This window comes from Scleropages formosus, chromosome 2 (genome assembly GCF_900964775.1).
Source record: "Scleropages formosus chromosome 2, fSclFor1.1, whole genome shotgun sequence".
NCBI lineage: Eukaryota > Metazoa > Chordata > Actinopteri > Osteoglossiformes > Osteoglossidae > Scleropages > Scleropages formosus.
This window is the reverse complement of record NC_041807.1, coordinates 27,036,674-27,057,747: the sequence shown is the minus strand read 5'-3', so window position 1 is coordinate 27,057,747 and position 21,074 is coordinate 27,036,674. Positions and strand designations below refer to the sequence as shown.

General features: G+C 46.5%; 1 protein-coding gene across 1 annotated transcript; it reads right to left on the bottom strand.

Moving 5' to 3' along the window:
• Positions 1-1,389: 1,389 nt before the first annotated feature.
• LOC108936907 (dysbindin-like) lies at positions 1,390-20,820 on the bottom strand. Its single transcript, XM_018756558.2, has 4 exons — positions 20,476-20,820; positions 3,504-3,653; positions 2,739-2,882; positions 1,390-2,244 (listed from the first exon to the last, which is right to left on the bottom strand). Exons 1-4 carry the CDS (start codon positions 20,516-20,518, stop codon positions 1,976-1,978), a joined length of 606 nt encoding a protein of 201 aa, XP_018612074.1. The 5' UTR covers positions 20,519-20,820; the 3' UTR covers positions 1,390-1,975.
• Positions 20,821-21,074: the final 254 nt, after the last annotated feature.

Sequence of the window (21,074 nt, the reverse complement as noted above, 5' to 3'; positions counted from 1 at the left end):
TTATTTTTGTCTCGACCTTTACATTTCTTTGTATGTCCGATGCTTTTCTCCAAAGTGATCTATAACATTCAGCTACGTGTTGTGATTTAGCAATGCACACCACCGAGAAATTTGAGGTAAGTGCCTTGCTCAGTGATGCCACAGCAGGAGGTGGGATTGGAACCTGTAACCTCTGCGTCCACAGGCAGCAGTTCTAACTACCACACTACCTGCTGCCCCAACTACTGTGAACTCTGACCTCTCCTCTTACCCTCCCTGCCTTCCCTGGTCCAAGGCACCCACCAGTCCACCGATCCATGGAGAAGAATAAAGCAAATTAGCAGACAAAAACACTCAGAGATTTTTCTAAGGTTTATTGCTCAGATTACATCTGTCACTGTTTGGATATGGAGGTAAAATGAGGTGAGTAGGAACGACTGAAAACATCACCTTTTGTCTGTTCACCCAGCACATGGGTGAGATCCATCCACCACGCGCAGAACATGGGCTCATGCTGTCGGGATCAGCCTTCACGCTGCATGCGGTACGGATCTTGGATCGCCAATAGCTACCGTTTCATGTTTGCATTTTTCATTGCTGAACAAGCAGCGCGTTTTAACACCCAAAACGAAATATGTTTGCATGTGTTAAACACTGCAAGATGCAGCATGTGAGTTCTGAAAGATTTCATCTGACAATGGATGACCTCTAAATTCATTTGACAGTCAGAACAACTGCAACTTGGAACCATCTGCTAACCTTTAGACGGTGTCATAGACCGCAGAAACGGTTTTTCTCAGTTGTGGGTGGTGTCCTCATGTTGCCTGCTGCCTATATTAGAGTGTTTGCTGTACTGTTCCTGGCAGCCTTCAAAACATTTTTTTTCAAACAGCCATTCTGTTCTTTGTATAAATGAGTTAATTATCATTTCATTAAACACTGTCATCTGAGATGGTTCCTCAATCGAAGAAAACAAGTTCAACCACATTTCTCCATGTATTGTTTTGTATTGAAGTGACTGGAGTACAGTGGTATTATTCAAGTAAATGCAAAGAATAACACATGCAGTTCATGTCTATAATGGGGCTAAATAAGAATCAGTGGGTCAGTTTTACTACATATGTTTGCTCTGTTTCCAGCTCACAGTGAAGAGTTAAAAGTCGCTGTTATTTTACAGCATGATATACACACACACGCACATTTTCAGAACCGCTTGTCCCATACAGGGTCACGGGGGAACCGGAGCCTACCCGGCAACACAGGGCGTAAGGCCGGAGGGGGAGGGGACACACCCAGGACGGGACGCCAGTCCGTCACAAGGCACCCCAAGCGGGACTCGAACCCCAGACCTACCAGAGAGCAGGACTGTGGTCCAACCCACCGCGCCACCGCACCCCCTGCCAGCATGATATAACGAAGGGAAAACCATATTCCAGCGGGTTCCTGGTTGTATGAGTTTTTTTGGAGTCTGAGACATGGTAGTCAAGGCCATCGAGATCAAACTGGCAAATGACATCACAGCATCTGGTCTCCATGTCGTGGCGGGTAAGTCTCAACACATATAGATGAAGTGGAAGCAAGTCCGTTAATGGTATGTGACATCTAGAAGGCCAGAACGCTGTTTAATGTGCCACTGTCTTTGTCACCGGTGAAGTAAATCTCAAGAGCAATAATGCGACTTATAAAAAAGAAAGCCAAGACCAAGATATTTTTTTTTTACAATCTAGTGCAGCAAAAGTCATGAAAAGGCATGGACTCGTATGCTTTGTAAAGAGAGGAAGTGAAGCTTCATTATTATGTACAGTGATGTTAACAGAAAAAATGTAAAGGAATGACACGTCCTTCAGCTGGGATTGCAGGGGTTAACCATCGGGGTCAGCAGGGGCCACCTCTACAACATATGTATGTGAGCGCCCCATGCCTGCATCAGTCATAAAACCTCCATGCTCTTCCTCACAGCAGCGGCTGGAGAGGAAGCAGAGCTTGTGCAGCATCACTACGACGAGTGGGTGTTCTTGCTCTTCTCCTCTGCGCCGTTGGGTTTGAGCAACAGGGCTTCTGTCTGGCCTTCCTCATCGTCCGACTGGACGATGGGGGTGTCTGTCCCCTCCTCGCTGGTGTCCAGGCTGTAAGGGTCGGTGGAGCCGGAGGAGGTGGACGACATGCGTGACTTCGTCTCGCACCGGCTGCGGGGCACCTCAAGCAAGAGCTCATCCTTGTACACCTCCTCGCTGACGTCCTCATTCTCATCATCATCGTAATCCTCTGAAAGAGCAAATTCAAGAATGAGTCATGTGCTGTGTTTGACTCTAAAAGAGTTGCGCGCAGTGATGTCTCTGCTATTGAAGTGTAGTGTTGTAGCAGTAGGTCTCATTGAGTCCAGTGCTCTTTCTGAACAGCATTCTGGCTTTCTTCCTCACGGAGAGACGAATGAGGCTTCACTCATGAATGTCATTGTCAGGAAGAGCAGCGGAAACCCCAGCATAGAAGTATTTGTGGTTATATATAATTTTAAAACACTCGCATTGTCAAACACTTGCATGAACAAGGGGGTTTAAACAACTGCTTAAGGTGTTTTTTACCCCTTCGGTGCCCAAAAGGTGACACCATCATGAATCAGTGTTGCATAAATGTCTTGTTCTTTTTCATACAAACACCTCCAGCACTTCATGCCTCTTCAAGTGTTGACTGACATGCTCTGATTTCACAGTTTCCGCCTTCGTGTTGACATGGACCAGACGGGTTTGGAACAGAAGTACCTGTCAGGGGGGAGTCCAGCGTGCCATCTTCCCCGCTCGAGTTGAGGAACACATCAAGGGCTTCCTGATCGGAGATTTCCAGGAGCTCCATCTGTTCCAGCATGTCTATGTTGACCTCCATGGAAGAGATGCTGCCTACTGGGGCTGTATCAAAGCACACGGAGCATATCTCTCTTACCACTAGTTATTGCTCACCGTTTCACAATATTTATATGCTGTTACACAGAACCATCATTCATACTTATTTTTCTCATTTTGTCCTGACTTGTATCCTGGAAGTTGTTTGTTAGATATGGGACCACATTTTGTGTGAGCCTGTTTTGTCATCAATTTTTTTTTTTTTTGCTAAGTAAACATATTTCAAATACATTGTGTGCCACTGCAGCCTGTGATCTGCTGATATGCTGCTGGTGTGAGATCTGGCTCTTTGCTCTTAGTACGGGTGTGAGTGTGTGTTATCAGAATCAGAATCAGAATCAGAATCAGAACGAGTTTTATTGCCAAGTATGTTCACACGTGCAAGGAATTTGTCTTGGTGACAGAGACTTCCACAGCACAGACAGAATGACAGTGACAAGACAGATGAGAAGATAGAATATGTGAATGAAGGATAAAAAATATATAAAAAATCTAAAGTACACAATATAGAAAAATAGTCACTAGACATTATATGTATATACAGGTATGTTCTATACAAATGCAAGGGAGTGTGAGTGTAAGATATGATGTGATAAATAGATATAATTATAAGTATACAATACTGACGTCTCCTGTGCTCGATCTGCAGGTGGGTGGAGGACAGGTAGACATCCATGTCGTGCTGGAAGACCTCCTCGAAGAAGCGCTGCCTCTCCCGCCACTTGATCTGCTGGGGTGCATCTGTGCTCGGGACCCTCTGGGTGTGCTCCGTCTCAGCTGCCACGGACAACCAGAAGGGGGCACAAGAGTCAGGGAATAGGCCTCAACAGCCCTGCCTGTCACTGAACACTGGGAAATACAGTATGTGTGATGCTTACTAACAAATTATGCCCTTTAATGTCGCTATATGACATGTCAGGGCGCTGTTCCGAAAAAGTCATGCACTGACTGCAAACTCATAATTGAATGCTTTTACATGTAGAATTGAAACTCTGATTTAAAAAAGTCCCTGCTTACTGTCACTGTCACCAGCCTTTTCAGTGCACGTATGTAAGATGACTGTAAACTAAGATGAAATGTTCCCATCTTCCCGTCAGCGCTACGAGACGCCAACAGACCGTCTGGGTTGGAGTTTTTCTTTTCAAAAAGAGGCAGTAACCTTGAACGGGTAAAACGTATAGAAACAAATGACATAAAATAAAGAAAAAGAAAGAATGAATGTGTTATATAATGCATCTCGGGGGTGTGGTGGAGCAGTGGGTTGGACTCTGGTCCTGCTTTCCGGTGGGTCTGGGGTTCGAGTCCCGCATGGGGTGCCTTGCAATGACGGGTGTCCCGTCCAGGCTGTGTCCCCCCCCTCCTCATCCAGCCCTATGCCCTGTGTTGCTGGGTTAGGCTCTGGCTTCCCGCGACCCCGTATGGGACAAGTGATTTCAGATGATGTGTCTGTGTAATGCGTCTCTTTTGTCAGATATGTGACAAAATACTGCCATCACGCACATCACTTTAAATTAAGAGCTGAAATGAGACATATTTATTAATTATTTTTCCCTTCAGGTGTTTTTAAAACTAAAAATAGTGATAATAATGATCACTTTTGGGAGAATCACCTTCCTGCTATTTTTCAATAGGCATTGTGGTGCGAGGCTGGTATGTCTGAAATTATTAATAACAGAAAGGACAGAAGAAGCAAAATGTGAGGAAATGGGGACACGGACTCAAACATTCCAGCTTTTTCAGGTGTTACTTTTGCCTGTTCATGCAGTCCCAGTTGCGGTTCCTTCAGGACATAGCAAGGTTCGTTTCTCAGCTCAAAACCTTCCGCTTTCTGTGCGCCCCAAGCACCTCTGTGATTTCGGCTCCCGAAATAGATTGACCACTGACCTCCCCAGGTGGAAAAAAAAGAACAAAAAAAAAAATACAACGCTCTCTTTTGCAGTCTAAGTTGTCCTATGCTGGTAAAAAGTAAAAGAAAACAAATGTGTTAAGAGACATTTAACCTGGGAAGTTTCTGTACATCTGCAGTGCTCTGTCATTATTGTTTTTTTTTATTAAACACATCATCTGACACCACTTGTCCCAAGCGGGGTTGGAGGGAGCCGGAGCCTAGCCCAGCAGCACAGGGCGTAAGGCTGGAGGGGGAGGGGAAACACCCAGGACGGGACACCAGCACATCGCAAGGCAACCCAAGCGGGACTCGAACCCCAGACCAATTGGAGAGGAGGACTCAGTCAAACCCGCTGCGCCACCACACCCCGCTCTTTTTTTAATTAAAATAAATTGAAATTATTCGTGATTTATTAATATTAGTTTTTAAAGGAACAGCAGGTAGCAGAGCTGACAAGCACTTGGACAGACGTGTAACCCAAAGAAACATTTGCCAGTTTACTGGGCTCCAGAAAAGCATAAGAAAAACACTAGAAACTACAGAAGGACTGAAACCTCAAAATGACTGAATGACAGTTACAAAGGGTGCCAAACCAGTGAGTCACATTAATCTGAATGCCAACTGGTAATTAGTGTCAGCTGTAAACAAAGTCTGTCAATCACCGCTTGAATTTGAGTTTCTAAAGAAAGCCCCATGAGATGACTAATAAAGTTTAAAGGAGGTCAACTGATCGATACCTGGATTGCAAGAAGATTACTGTAGCGTCCGGACGGGAGTCCGACACGGACGCGCGTTGCTATTACGTCCAAACACAGACGAAATATATAATGACTTCACGTGCAGTGTGAGGTTAGACGTGTACGGTGAGTATTGTAAGACACTCGGTGGAAGTGAAACAAGAAACACGAGACCAGGAAACACACACGGTGTTGGAACTACGGTGAACAGTGACACGCTAATCTGTGAGTCTGACCGCAACCCTGAGACGTGACGAAATACCGGACAGGAACGATGGACCAGGACTGAAGAACAAGAGGCAGGAACTGACGGGACGGGCACTCGGGACTGGAACATGCACACCTAGGAAACAAACTGAGGGAACAAGAGACTACCAATCGCCAACGAAGCACAAGAGAACTGCTGATTAAGAATCCGCGACTAGTTCTGCTCCGCTGGCTCCTTTTATACCTCCATGTCCTACGAGGCTGAGAGGTGATAGGTGAGCGTTAGCTAGCGGCACTGAGTGGCGCCGCCTCTGACCAGGAGGGGCAGTGACCCCGTGGGATGTGACAATTACTTACTAAGAGTGCACAGTTATTTGATGTGGAAAGAGAAACAGGGTTGAAAATCATGGTAAAAATGCTACACTACAGTTGTAGTAGAAATGGCCAGTATGGTGGCGCAGCACATAGCGCTCTTATCTCACAGTCTACCTCTGTGGCAAAGGCGTGGGTTTTATCCTTGCTCAGTCTGTGCAGGGAGTTTGCATGTTCTCCTCCTATCTGCGTGGGTTTCCTCAGGGTGCTCTGGTTTCCTCCAACAGTGCAAAAACATCCTTTGAAGTGCGTTGGTGACTGTAAAATTCCCGTAGTGTGTGTTTCACTGGTGTGTGGATGAGTTGATTCATTGCAATTAGTGTATCTAGCACTGTAATTCACCTGTGGTGTGACACACACAAGGCCAGGAGGTGGAAGGTAGGACCCAAGTGCGGAATCTTTTATTTCTCTCCAAGGGACAATGGCAGGAGTCGTGGTCAGGGACGAGGAGCGAGGAGCGAAGAAACGAGGAGCAAACGTCGTTCTTGGGGTTGATCCGGGGTCGTTGCCTTAGAGCAAAACAGTGGGTCCGAAGCCAGGGGGATCGGTAGCTCGGGCGAGGAAACAGGAGCAGGGGCGATGCCATAAAAAAGCGCAGAGGGGACAGTTCTCGTAAGGAGATTCCACAACCTGAGAGTGATGGTGTGGCTTGCTTTATACTCGCCCCGCTGATCCCTGCAAGGTGTGTTCGGCTAGGGTGTCGGTGAGGACGTTGAGTGAAAAAGGTGTGTGCCGATACTACGGGTACTACGCAGCGTTCATTGGAAGTCACTTTGGAGAACCGTGTCAGCTAAATGAATACTTGTGAGTAGGGGAGACGGTCTCTTTGCTGGAGAGCTGCAAAAACTGCAAAAACGACAGCGCCAAAAACCAGAGAACAGAATCCGCACCTCTGTCATCCAGTCAGGAATTTCAAAAGCTATGCTTTCCACAGCCTTCATCACTTGAGAAGTCAGCCTGATTAGTAAAACATGTACCTGCTTCAGCCTTCAAAGAGCTGTAAGAGATCCTTCTTGAAGAAAGGTCCAATATCCCTTTACAAATACAAAGGGGGGACTGAAGCTGCTTTCATGGTAAAGGGAATCCTGTTCCTTATTAGTTGTTTGATATGAATATATAGCTTAATATTTCCAATAATCTTTCTGCCTCCAGTAATTATACAGTATATGTTTACCTTTGTATAAACTACAAGCTGAACATAGGCAGTCCAAATGTTTATATTTGATTCAGCAGTTTTTAGCACACTGCAAGGGTGCTTTCCATCATTGGATGGGAACATTAAATAGAAGTGGACACTGGCTAATAGCATAGAGGCTAATAACTCTGGCTCTTATGTGTCACGCGGAACACGGGGAGCCAGGACGGCTGAACCCAATTGCAGCGTTGTTCGTCTGAAGTTGAGGGAAGAGGCAAGTTCTCAAAACCAGGGGCAGGCGAAGGGTCGGTCTATCGGCGAACAGGAACGAGGACCCATGGACGTGGTTGGAAAACGAAGCAAGGAGTCAAAAAACCGGAGATCATGAACAGAGAATAGAGCAAGTGTGTGTGTGAAGTAATGCGAGGAAGGGCGGTCGTCCCAAACGAGATTCCACAACGGTACGGGAGCTGAAGAGGGTCTTTATAGGGTGAGCGATTACTCAGGAGCTTGTGCAGAGTCGGGTGTTGTCGCTTGTGTTGTGGGCGTGGACGTGACACTATGACCTTTGAATTATTATTTTTTCTAATCTTCCATGAACAGTCTGTGCAATTTAGCCATAGTGTGATGTTACCATGCCTCCTCAGTCTAAGAAAACGCTAAACGCTCAAGAGATGTGGTGGACAAAGATGTATGTGTGGGAAGGAGTGTTAGGCCAGGATGGAGGCCTGAAGGATAGAATTTGCAGAGCTCAGTGTGTCCTCCCTCTACATTCCAGCACTTTGTGAAAATTGATTCTGGAATTGCCCAACTGAGTCAGTGAAGCTGTACTGAGAATGAAACTTCGTTTTGTGTCTACATCCGTGTGTGTGATTATGACACCAAAATAAAGCTCTGTGTCATGAGCTTTATTCCGTATTCCTTATTTCCTACTCAAGGTGTTGGCAGGAAATAGTTTACTTCTGTACTTTTCTATTATCTCTACTCTTCTAAAATTTTTTCATATGAAAATGCTTGAGCTGTGATTTTCATACAAGTTAATTTCAAAGATATTCTTCCAACTTATAAAGCAAAAAAAAAAAAAAAACATTTAGGAAAATCAATCATTCTGATAGTCTGCTAAGGTCTCTTGGATCACATTATGTAATCACGTTTCAGAAGTTGTTAAGCATTAATAAGGGAGAGGGCTGCTGTCAGACATGGAAAAAGGAAGCTGGGCAGAACAAGGGAATGACAGAAAATGACACAGTGTAGAGAAGAAAGGAGGCGTGGGAGAGGAACCTCACCGCAGGAGGTGTTTCCGCAGTGCCCTCCAAGGTGCTGGGGTTGTGTAACCATGTCGGTCCTTGTTTGGTAATCGTCAGCCAGGCCAATGAAGTGCTGTGCACATGGATCACTCAGCGCTATTTCCCAGTGTGCTCGCTGCTCGCCACCTCCTCTACAGGTTCACAACAGGCACGGAACGGCTGGCCATTCTGACCCATTGATATCACGACAGTTGCTTGTCAACATACATGAGCACACATGTCAGTGTATTTTGGTGGACAATCTGACACTTCTGCTTCATTTTGCACACTTCCTACTATTGCCAGCGAACGCTGATGCCCATGAACTAATAAAGACACTTTAAGGGTATTCTTAGGTCCACAGTCCAAAGACAAGCTGGTTGGGTTCCCCCATAGTATGTGAGTGACAGAGAAAGAGTGTGTGTGTTCCACTGATGTATGGATGAGTGATCCAGTGTAAGTAGAGTATCTAGCAGTGTAAGTCACCTTAGTGAATAAGGTATGTGGGCTGGTAACACTACACAGAGTTCATTGGAAGTCTCTTTGGAGAAAAGCGTCTGCTAAATAAGCAGAGGTGTATATGAGAAAAATATGTCTCTAGAACTTGTTTTAACAGGAACTAAAAATGCACCTACCTCAGTGAGAGACTGAAAAAAACAAAAGGTTAAGAGCAGTAATGTGTTTTTCTGATTTCCCTCAATCTCCTTATCAAAATATTGAGCAGTGTTAACCGATGTGTTAGATGTCCGAAGATATAATCTGAAGGTCAGAAGTCAGGCAACAGGATGATGCTTGAAAGACCAGTTTAAACTAAGGTTAATGTGATCCCTGATGTGACTGATATGTTATGAGGATTTTTTAATATGGAGTCAGTTTTAACCCTTGTTTTCCTTGCTTTAGGCCCTATGAGACCTTACTTTTTTTGGGATGTCATCCCGCTGCATAATGAAAACCGGGTAATAGGTTATAGGTCTTGAGTAGGAGAAGAGGGATGGGTATTACCCCAGTCTCCTAAGCGGACTACAATATAATTGGTAAGCAGAACAGTAAGAAAGCAAAATCTGCAACGGACACCCCTGATTTCTGTGCTGTATCACACCTCGTTTTATTAAATGATGCAGTGAGACATCCATATTTCATATTTGTATAGTGATTACATTTGCACATCCTTGTTATTTTAAGAACAAGATAAACAAAAATCAAAAACTACTCAGGGGAGGAAAGGGGCAAACTTGTTTACTGTCTGCATAATTAATGGCAGGTCTCCAGTGAGTCTGGCGGAGGTTGTCTGTCGCTTCCCCCCTTTCAACAGGCAGAACAGGCCCTGTCAGGCCAACTTAGACTCCTGATGGAATATGTCTGAAGGGAGAAGTAGGAGCGCAGACCTCAGGCGGCTGGGGGTGGCTTTTCACGGGGGGTCTTCCGATCGCACAGGGCCTGGATACGAGGTCTGTGATGGTAACACATCCTCACAGCTTACATAACTCTCTGTGTCCTGAGGTCCAGAACCCACAGCTCTGTCTGTTCCTTTAGAATGCATCTACTGTTATGTGCTGCCCTCGTTCAGTCCCACTCGGAGAAGAGGGCGGCACCGCGCCAGGCCACGTTCGTGTCTCGGCACTCTTACGTCCTTGCCCTCTCCTTGCAACGTGACTGTTAAGGTGTACATGTGCGTTAGAGCACAGGTCAGCGCGGCCGCGGAGCACGTAGATCTGATTTCGGCCACGCGGACCGTTCGAAAGTCCACGTAGCCCATTTTGTGTGACCAGCCGGTGTGAATTTTGTTTCACGAGGCATTCGGTTAAAAAATTGATCGGGAAATGGACCTAAGTGATCTTAGAGTCCTTTGTTCACATCTTCACTTACATTTACATTTACATTTATTCGCCTAGCAGAGGCTTTTGTCCAAAGCGACTTACAACGGATACTATGTAGTGTTACTAGCCCACACCTTATTCACCAAGGTGACTACACTGCTAGATACACTGCTTACAAGGGGTTACTCATCCATGCATCAGTGAAACACATTCACACACACTATAGGGGAACCTGAACAGCATGTCTTTGGACTGTGGGAGGAAACCAGAGCACCCGGATGAAACCCGCGCAGACACGGGGAGAACATGCAAACTCCACACTTGTTTAGTCTCAGCAACTGGGAGCATTCTCACTTACACTGTCTGAAACCTCCGTGTTTTTAAAAAGACTTTTAGCGCTATTGTACAGCGTGCACTATCGTTACAAGATTTCTTTCTCAGTGCTTTGTATCACACAATGTCTAACTTTCTGAATGGACCGTACAGGTCAAAATTGTGATGAAACAACTTTCTGAAGGGACCACAGCAGTCTTTAAAAGGTCAAGACTTCAGCTGTTATTGTTTATGTAAGCAGCGAATGAAGGAAGGGAACTCAGTTGCTGCTCGAGCGATGGCGACATTGAAGTAACCATTATATAATTAAAGCAATGCAGCTGAGCGTGCGCTGCCAAAAACCATTTGCCTATCCCGGCAGCGCAGCAGCGCGTTCTCTTCTCTGACGCTAGCGGCCGAGTGCGTAAAAGCCAAAGGAGATGGGCGAGTTATTCTGTCCACAGAGGTGAGTCGTCACAGACGCATCGATGGTGCTTGGGGTTGTTGAAAAATGGACAGCGTCAGAAAGGAATTTCACTTTTACCAGAGGTTTGAATTGGAGGCTGATTACGCACGACTTTCAATTTATTACGTAATTATTCAGCACTTTTTTTTAGAGACTTATTATACCCATTTGTATTACAGATCAAGCCCCCTTTAAGCAGCAACCTTCAGATTACAAAATAAATCATGTTATTGCTCTACAGTACCTGCCTGTCTCTGCCACGTGTTAGCAAGGTTATTAAAAGCAGCAAAACAGGTTGATTTCTTAATTTATTTTTCGGAAGTGTGGAATTACCCATCCCGTGACTGTTTTTAATTTGCAGCTTTTGAATTACTCCCTGTTCGGTGCTCCCAGTCAGCAGTGCAACTCTACTAGATGCTGGGGAAATTACAGAGCAAGTGTACGTGTGACCACGGACCGAGCAGCGGTTCCAGAATCAGACACGGCCTTTAAAAAAACGGTTATCGCAGGCACAAGGGTGTTGTGTTTCTCTATGGTTCTCTATAGATCGAGTTACCAGTGAGTATTGCTCTGGCTCACTTTGCAAAAATCATCGCTTTTTCATATTGAGCTTTGTTTTCAGCCAGACGGGTGTGCAAGGATTCGTGGAAACTGGCAGTATCTGAATCGCCTCTCTTGACCCGTGCAATCCCACGCCACAATTACTCAGCTTTTCCAGTGACTCGCAGGTGGGGCTGCAGATTTTCCAAACAGATAGGCAGGAGTGGAACTCAGGGCGTAGGAAAGACAGACTAAGACACCCTACAGCTGCACTCCTCACTCGCATTTATCTTCACCGCTCTGAACTGACTTCCTGACCTCTCTGTCCTACAGCACGAATGTCTAACCCTGGTCAATGTCCCAGGCGATGGAAAGATCAATAGTCGATATAATCAAACTTTAAAAGGTTTTGTTTAGCAAAGCAGGTCTACTGCAAATAGGGCACCACAGTGCAGCAGGTAGTTGTGGGTCGAAATGGGTTTAAATTTGGCTCATTCCTGTTTCTGTGTGCTTCCTCCCACAGTCCAGAGACATGTGTTTCTGGTGAAGCGATTAATTCTAATTATCTGTCGTGTGTGAATGTGTAAGGGGGGTGCGGTGGCGCAGTGGGTTGGGCCGCAGTCCTGCTGTCCGGTGGGTCTGGGGTTCGAGTCCCGCTTGGGGTACCTTGCGACGGACTGGCGTCCCGTCCTGGGTGTGTCCCCTCCCCCTCCGGCCTTACGCCCTGTGTTGCCGGGTAGGCTCCGGTTCCCCGTGACCCCGTATGGGACAAGCGGTTCTGAAAATGTGTGTGTGTGTGTGTGAATGTGTGAGTGTGCGAGTATGTGATTGTCCTGCGATGGACTAGCAGGTGTACTCTGCCCCAGGATAGACTTCGGACCACCGGTACCCTGCTCTGGTCTACTGCAAATATTTTATTTGTGCTAAAAAAATGCGTTTTTAAAATTAGTCGTCACCTTAAAATGATCCTGCATACACATGATTTCTTTTATCACGTGATTGTGTGATTAAAAATTGCACTGTGACTCTATCCAGCAAACACAATCTTTGAAAAACCCTGAGCTCCCATCTGCCTGCCAAAGACATACTGCGGGTATTCATGGAGAAAAGAAGGGGAGTTTGGAACACAAGAGTTGCGGAAATGGCGCTGATGAAAAGATGATTGTGCATCGGCTCTGGCTTGACTGCTCCCATTACTGGAAGTGGCTCGACTCTCTGAGCGAAATCCTGGGCGTTCCAGGTTTGAAGACAAGGCTGGGAACTGGCTTGCAGAGGAAATCCTTTCGGTTTGAGGGCGAACAGGCGATGTTTGAGGGGCCGGATGTGTGTGAGGGGCCCCTGTTTTGCGTACCCTTGCAGAGCAAGACCGCAATCCTGCGCAGAGCTCACCATGAAAAGATGCTTTTTTCACACGGGCACAAGAAAGCACTAGTGGTCAATATGGTCCAAGGAGCAGCCTAGCCTGCTTCTTCACACAGGAAGCTAGTGAAGAGCCTTGTCCACTGGTACACAGCACAAAGAAGGATTTCCATTGGTCCCTTGATGAGAGACATTGGTCTTGCCCGAATACCATTCCTTTCAATACATTTTCTACTATTACATTTTAAAAGTAGTAGTCAAGATACAAGCAAAGTCAAGAAGGTTGGTTTAGAACGCTTGCATTCCTTTTTGATTTAAAATTTAGTTATTGTTCAGAATCTATTATTGTGTGAGTTGGGCTTCATAGCAGGTTCTGGGCTCTGTGGAAATGCACAGTATATAAGCACAATCAACACTTTAGTTCTTCAGGCTGTACAGGTTTCACTACAAGCTCAGCTCTAATGTCCTGGAATAAAGTCAAAGAACTTCAGAGAACAGAGTCTCTGAGCAATAGTTCACCTTCCCAAAGGCAAAAAGCCATCAGTGGTAAACCACTGTGAGGAGTGGTTCGTTTGTGGCTTTGGCACAGAAACAGCAAAATCTAGCTGCTGTACTGTATAAACTGTGGGAAACGGAAATACACACACACACACATTTTCAGAACCGCTTGTCCCTTACGGGGTCACGGGGAACCGGAGCCTACCCGGTAACACAGGGCGTAAGGCCGGAGGGGGAGGGGACACACCCAGGACGGGACGCCAGTCCGTCACAAGGCACCCCAAGCGGGACTCGAACCCCAGACCCACCGGAGAGTAGGACTGCGGTCCAACCCACTGCGCCACCGCACCCCCTTCTGTGGGAAATAAAGTAAAAGTATTGAAAAGCCTAATTCAAACAGTTGCTTTTGTGGTGATCATATGTCTGTAGAGGATATCTCCAGTTCCTTGGTTGCTTTTATACAAATGCATTGGAATCTCATTACAGACCTACAGTTAGATGTTGCAGCTGCCACTATCAGAGAATCAGTTCCAAAATCCTGGTGTCATGCAAGGCCATACAGTAATTACCTCAACCTCTTCGCCGTCCTTGTGCAACCAGTTTGCCCTTTCTTCACAAATTGCCCCACCCAGTAAAAAGAATTTAATACTTAGATTCACTCTGCAATTAATGTTCTGGCTCCTCCATCTGTGACGCTAGTGCAGTCCATGGTTGTGGTGGTGTGGAGTCCATCCCAGATGCAAAGGGTACGAGGCAGTACGCACCCCGGACAGGATGCAGGGGCCAACACATGCACTCATTCACTCGCACACATTCAAACTGCTGCAGTGAAGCAATGACACCAATTCACTTTAAACGCGTTTTTAGACTGTGGGAGGAAACCAAATGAACACGGAGAACATGACACCATACAATCTTAGCATGTACAATGCATCTTAATCCAATCTAAGTAATGAAGTCACTCACAGGACAGTCTGTAATAATACACACACACACTTTCTGAACCGCTTGTCCCATACTGGGTCATGGGAAACCGGAGCCTACCCAGCAACACAGGGCATAAGGCTGGAGGGGGAGGGGACACGCCCAGGACAGGACACCAGTCCATCACAAGGCACCCCAAGTGGGACTCGAACCCCAGACCCACTGGAGAGCAGGCCTGCGGTCCAACCCACTGCACCACTGCACCACCACACCCCCGTCTGTAACAATACCAATTGAAAATGCTCTTTGTGCTCTTTATGGCAAGACACTTCATATTTCCCAGGAAGAACATCACTCATGTTGAGGTATGAGACCAGTACAGAGCTACTGCTTCGAACAACGGGGTGAAGATTACAAGTGCCGCTTTTCTGGTTTCCAGAAGCGAGAAGAAGGCAATGCCTTAAATCCGCACAATTTCTCGGCCGCGGGTGCATAATAGAGGCGTTTTCATACTATTGGACAAGTCTTACTTTGTCAGTTTAGAAATGTCAAAGAAAATTTGGAGCCGAGAAACGATAATTGGTTGCTCCGATTTTGCCTGATATTGAGCACTGCTCCCAACGTGCTACAATGTCTCATACAACTATTTTCTGCCACCTTGCATTGATTGTGTCCAACTTCTATTTTTAATAGACAGGCAGGATTCAGTTTAATATTTTTTAATGATTGTACATTTAACCTGGTGTTAAAGTATCCTCAGCATCACTGATTTGATGAAGATGACATTCAGTTTACTGTAACCTCACTGTGAACTGACGTGATGGAACGGTGAGCCTGGAGGACCGCTGGCAGAGCCATCACGGCACTCGGCGCAGCTCTGCTGACCCAAAGTGTTCAAGGCCAACGGCAGTCCCCCCTCCCACTGTTCCACGGCCATCCTCGCTTGCTCACTATGAGCACATGCTGTCTTCATCTGTGTGCAGAGGATTACCCACTCCTGGAATCCTGTCATTATTAGAAAAGCCACTCAGGCAGGAGTGACGGCCAGGCCCGTGAGTGCTCACGCATGCTTATCCTCTTACAGGAACCCCAGGGCCATGGTTTGGACCTGGTATGAACCTGCCTTCTGTCTGACGCCATCCTCTAAAACTGTTGTGCCAACAGTCAACAGTGACGCATGTGCAAAATGTCTCATAAATGATATTGGTGTGTATTTATATCAGTATAAGAAAACACAATATAATGGTTTTAATGCAGTGGAAAATATCTGTCTGCGAACATCAAATATAGTTGTTAATCTCATTAACAGATCGTGATGAGCGCCAGACCAGAAGGTGACAGGGTGTAGCCCGAGTCCACTCTCCACCCCGTAGGTGACTGGAAGTTTCTCACACTTCTTCATGTCCATTATGTCATTGTCCATGATGTTTCGTTCACAGCTTTCTCAAACATTCTCCAATTAATCCATGTCCAAGCCAGAAACCAACCCACCCTCCCCTCCCCCATTGCAACTTGCCGTGTCCGGTCTGGGAAATTTTCTGCCAGTTGGAAGAGGGTCATTTACTGACAAGTGTGAAGTATGACTGGTTTCAGCTATCCCACCATGACATCATCATCATTAACCCAGCATCATTAGGCAAGAGCGCTGTGGGGAACACCAAACAATGACCCCCTGCGGCTTCCGTCCAGCTGGCCACTCCTTTCAGACGGTATTTCTATGGGGTTTAATTGTATCCAGTTCTAAATGTATGACCAACTCTCACATAAGAAATGTCCTCTCAAGTCCTAAATAAGACATCCCCAGCCTGAGAATGCGATGCTCAAACAGCTTTGAGAACGTGTGATGCTCACTGAAGAACAATCAAAGTGGGACATTTCGGATACTAATGAAATGCCGTCCGCTGCCGATAAGTTTCCGATTGGCACGCATTCAGGCTGGCAAATTGTTTATGAACACATTTCCAAACTACCAACAAATTGTCCATTTTATTCAATGAAGCGCATTTGTACGAACGTGAAATTTTTTGACACATTCCAAATTACCAGTGTTTTTTGAGCATTCTGCAATGCCCTGATAATGTGCTTTTTGTGTATTACTGACAATTTCGCATTGGTTGTGTTAACTTGGGTTCCTCATCAGTGACCAGTTGCACTGCTTGGACCCTCCGTTTAGGACAGACGTGCGCTTTAGCAGTCAATTGGGACACTGGAAAATCTAGCAGTTCACTCTGTTAAAGCACGTAACCCTTCCCTCGTCTTTCCCTGCGCAGGCAACGACGAGGTAACTTGTGGACGACTCCGGCTATTTCTGCCAACGTATCGTGCTTCTGAGGAACGTGATGGACACAAGACGTCTGAACTGGTTCTGCTGATGAGGACTGATGGGGAGGAGGCAGGAACCCCTCAACAAAATGAGATACTTCACTGCCGGGACACTCCTGCGGGTTGTGTGTGCGTGGACAGAGGGTGTTGTACATGGCTTCTGAGTGTCAGTACTTTCACAGAAACCCATCGTCTTCACTTCTGAATTCTTAGAACTTGTAATTCCCCACACGATGATATGTTTAATTAACACTGGCAACACTGAGGTACAGTAATTAACTCCAAAAACTGGAGCTTAAAACACTGCTCCAAAAAAGCTTCTAGTTAAAATCCAGGTTGGATATAAGAGGACGTTGACAGGAGCACAGAAAGTAGTGTTTCGGAGACATAACTGGTGTGCGCTGTAAATGGGATTACGGGTCCTGGAGCGGCATCAGCTGAAGCCCACGAATGGAGAGATACTGGCAGACAAAGGTGGATAAGCAGGACAACAGCAAAAGTCTTCCGGCTCAATACTGCTTGACTTCCCTTGCAGTCGTGAATGCGACTGACGCAAGAAGTTTAGACTATTTATAGAGGTTAAATTCCTGCTCTGTGTTGCTTGCATTGCATCCTCTCTATCTGTGGACAGGCCACGATGTGAACGCAACTCGCGGCGGCCGAGGAAATGCCTTGCGAAAGTGGGAATGGCATTTGTTCGCCGCAGCGAATAAAGAAAATCTGCCCGCGACACGAAAAGAAAAACAGCGCTGAAACGAGTCAGTAATGATGCTCTTTAAAGATTCCGACCAAGTTTCGAAATATTTGAAATAAAGGGAACACGGAGAAACAGCAGCCTGCACAGAGGCAGCCATAGGTGTAGTGCTGGTGACATACACTGCCACAGCCAAGAACCTGCGTTTGAATCCCACCCTGCTGTATTGCAGCTGATTGAACCTCTTATTCTTAAAAGACGCAGTAAAAATACTGCTGTATAAATGGGTAAGTCACTGTGAAGCTGATTGCTTAATTCTGTAAGTCGCACTGGACTGAGGTGTAACAATAATAGTTTAGCTGTGCTTGTATGTATTAGAGAATCTCATACATGCACGAGAATTTTTCACGTTTGGTGGACACCCCGGAAGGAATATCTGGAAGGGATGTCTAAGAGCCAAGAGAAGAGGGCTGCCAGAAGGGGCTTTGGCACTGGGCTGTGAGATGCAGTCCCAGGGGGTCATGGCTCTCTCTCTCTCACGATGACTAGTGTGTCTCTATCAGTCACCGGATTAGGTCTGAGTGGATTAGCTGTTGTTTGAATTGAGTAGAAAGCAGCATGTTTTCTATAGCAGACTTTTTTGTCTCGACAGCCATCCTCTTCGGTTGTGAGAACCAGGAGCTGCATCTACTCTTAGCCGCTGTGCCTCAGGCTCTGCGGGACGAAGCAGGACCCCCCGCTTTAGTCGCTGTCCTGTTGTCCCGTTGAGATGTCTGACCATTTGCTCACCTTTACATAACTGGGGTTTAGGAAACATGACATGAAGTGATGGAAAGTTTACAAACCTAGTGCCTCATTATGGCTATGAACCATTCATCATTAATGCACCGTGGTAAATCATTGCTATTGTAACAGACTTAAGTGCATTGTATTACCCTAAATTGATGCTGATGCAGAAGGGCACCTTTTCACGAGGCAAAGACCGCACCCATGGGCTGGAAATTTGGCTGGATTCCTTTGGCACGTGTAACAAGCAAGACTTACATAACACTCCCTGTCGCTAGCCGGTGTTCAGACCGCGCATCTCCGACGAGACGCTGCATGCGAAAAAACATGTATGCATATCCATCCCATCACCACGACGGGGTGTGAAGGACACAGCGCTAGAGTTCAACAAAATATGATAAAATGCTCACCAGTGAGGCATGCAAACCTTTTTGGTTATATTGCACTGGTGTGTAGTAGTATTTCTGAGGGCACAGTTACATTTACCCTGCTTGGTATCACATTTCTGTTTACGGTTGGGGAGCGAAGATCATCGCAGACTATCAGACCCAACCCATCATTTTTTCTGCATCGAATCTGAAAGGCTTTGGGCGGTAAAAGCATAATACAATAAGTGCATGTACTGATTTACTGATTTCTGATGTACTGGTTTCAATTTTGCTGAGGGGCCCTATGCACCAACTGAGAGTGAGCAGCCGTTCGGACTCCATCAGACCAGTGCAGCAGATGTCTCCGGAACACAAGGACTATTGTGTCTTGGTGAATGCCGGAGATGATTTGAAACACATATAAACTGTTTTTCTGTCCAAGTGCTCTGGTAAATCTTGGATGGAGATGTTATTGTTCTTGCCAACATTCCTTTGTTTCGCTCTCCTCAACAAATCAGATTTCCAATTACATTTCACCCATGTCTGTGAAAATACCTTCTGGGGACATGCTGCCAGTCCTCAGCAACCACATTGTCTCCCAGACAGGACCTTCTGTAGGCCCTCATCGGAGATCATTGTGCTTCACCTTGTAATCGAGAAGTCGAGCACTTGAGGAGCAGTTTATTATCGAACAAGTAAACCTAAACCTCGCCGCTCAGAATAAAGCAAGAATGTCTGGTATTTCATAGTTAAACAAGCGGTCATCCTCCCACATGGAAAACTTAGTATGGAGTTCAGACAGCATTCCAAAATAGGGCATAAATATCTGAGCACTGATGTTTCAGGGTGGGAGAGTGCAGTGCCGCAGCGGGTTGGACCGGGTCCTGCTCTCTGGGGGGTCTGGGATTCGAGTCCTGCTTGGGGTGCCTTGCGACGGACTGGCGTCCCGTCCTGGGTGTGTCCCCTCCCCCTCCAGCCTTGCGCCCTGTGTTGCCGGGTAGGCTCCAGCTGCCTGCGACCCCATATAGGACAAGCGGTTCAGACAGTGTGTGTGTGTGTAATGTTAGAGGATCTGTAGCTGTGCTTCAACTGGATCTCAATCAGAGCACAATTTTAAGATATGGATAATTCAATTCTGATCATATTTGTGTAGTTTTCAAACTCACTTCAGTCTTTTCCTGGTGTAAAGATGATTCTGTTTCTTCAGGACTCATTATAGATCAAATTCAACACTCGGGGCAATCCCGAGTACACACTAGCCAGCATATTTCATCTTCACAGTAACATCCGTGTCATCTTCAAAGTGTGTATAAGTTTCTACACAGCAAACATGACAGCAACATGAAACCATAGAAACGAATTAGCTCTATCAACATTCTGCGCGTCGCTCTTCTACAGCTCCACCTTGTGCTGGTAGCTCCAGTCCCCATACAAGGAGATGCTGGACTCGTTCCTCCAGGAAATGTTCCGGAAGATGACCCATCCAGACAGATCCCTGTCTGAGTGAATCCTTTCCCAGATACATCCCTCACACAAATGTTTAAACAGGTATAACATGTAAACTAGACACTTTTTCCATTTGTCATTTTTTTACCAGTTGTCACAAGGGGCTGCAAGCAGGTTAAAAAAAGTTGTTTCCATTGTACACACAAGTAGTATTGTGATACTCTACTGACCTGTCATGGCCATAAAGTAAGCCTTATAGTCGTGAACAGAACAGCAGCAATGTTGCTGGGAAGCGACAGTTAAGCTCCTGGTGTAACTCAGCTGTGATGGGGTACCGTCCCAGCACGGTCAAAATAGACCAAACTCTCCCAGAGACCGCTCCACACTGGGGTTCCCTCCCGCGCACGGAGAGCAAGGAGTCCAAACACAGCAGTGTACTTACAGGACAAGCGCTTGTTGTGGCCAGATGATCCGGATGAAGACATGGTCGTGTCCCGGTGACTGAGGGTCTCTCTGCTTCTGGGGGGAGTGACAGTCCGAGCGGGAGCTTCTCTCTTCTGTCGGCACTAGCAGGGGAAAGCCAGTGGTCCACAGGGGCAGTTCATCCTTTCACTGCTTGAGCTGGAACCTCGGCCACATGAACAGGGAATGTCCTCACCCCGCCCCCCTCTCTCTCTCACCCTCTGTCACTCGCTCGCTCTCCCGTTCTCTCTCCTTCTCAGCAGCACATTAACAGCCACGGCACACTCTCTCCGCATATAGGATCTGCATTGTCTGCAACAGCTGAGGTTCGAGAGCGTACCAGTGCCGGGTGGACACTCATGGGGGAGGTGCAGCAGGATGGGGTGGGTGGTGGGGTGAGGCTTGGGGGGGTGGAGAACCTGGACCCCCCTTTTATATAACAAGTATGATGGCAGCAAGACAGCAACAGCCAAGCTTTCCTCCCTTATTCCTCTATAGTCTGGATGCTTCCAGGAGGGAGTGCACACTAAGCACTGGACTGCACCCTTCATCCCCAGGCCAGCAACTTACGTTTAGTGC

Coding starts and splice junctions, on each gene's coding strand:
- LOC108936907 (XM_018756558.2), bottom strand. CDS start 20,518: ATGTCTTCATCCGGATCATCTGGCCACAACAAGCGCTTGTCCT. Junction 2,883..3,503: donor GCAGATCGAGCACAGGAGAC/GTCAGTATTGTA, acceptor GCTTTGATACAG/CCCCAGTAGGCAGCATCTCT. Junction 2,245..2,738: donor GCTGGACTCCCCCCTGACAG/GTACTTCTGTTC, acceptor TTGCTCTTTCAG/AGGATTACGATGATGATGAG.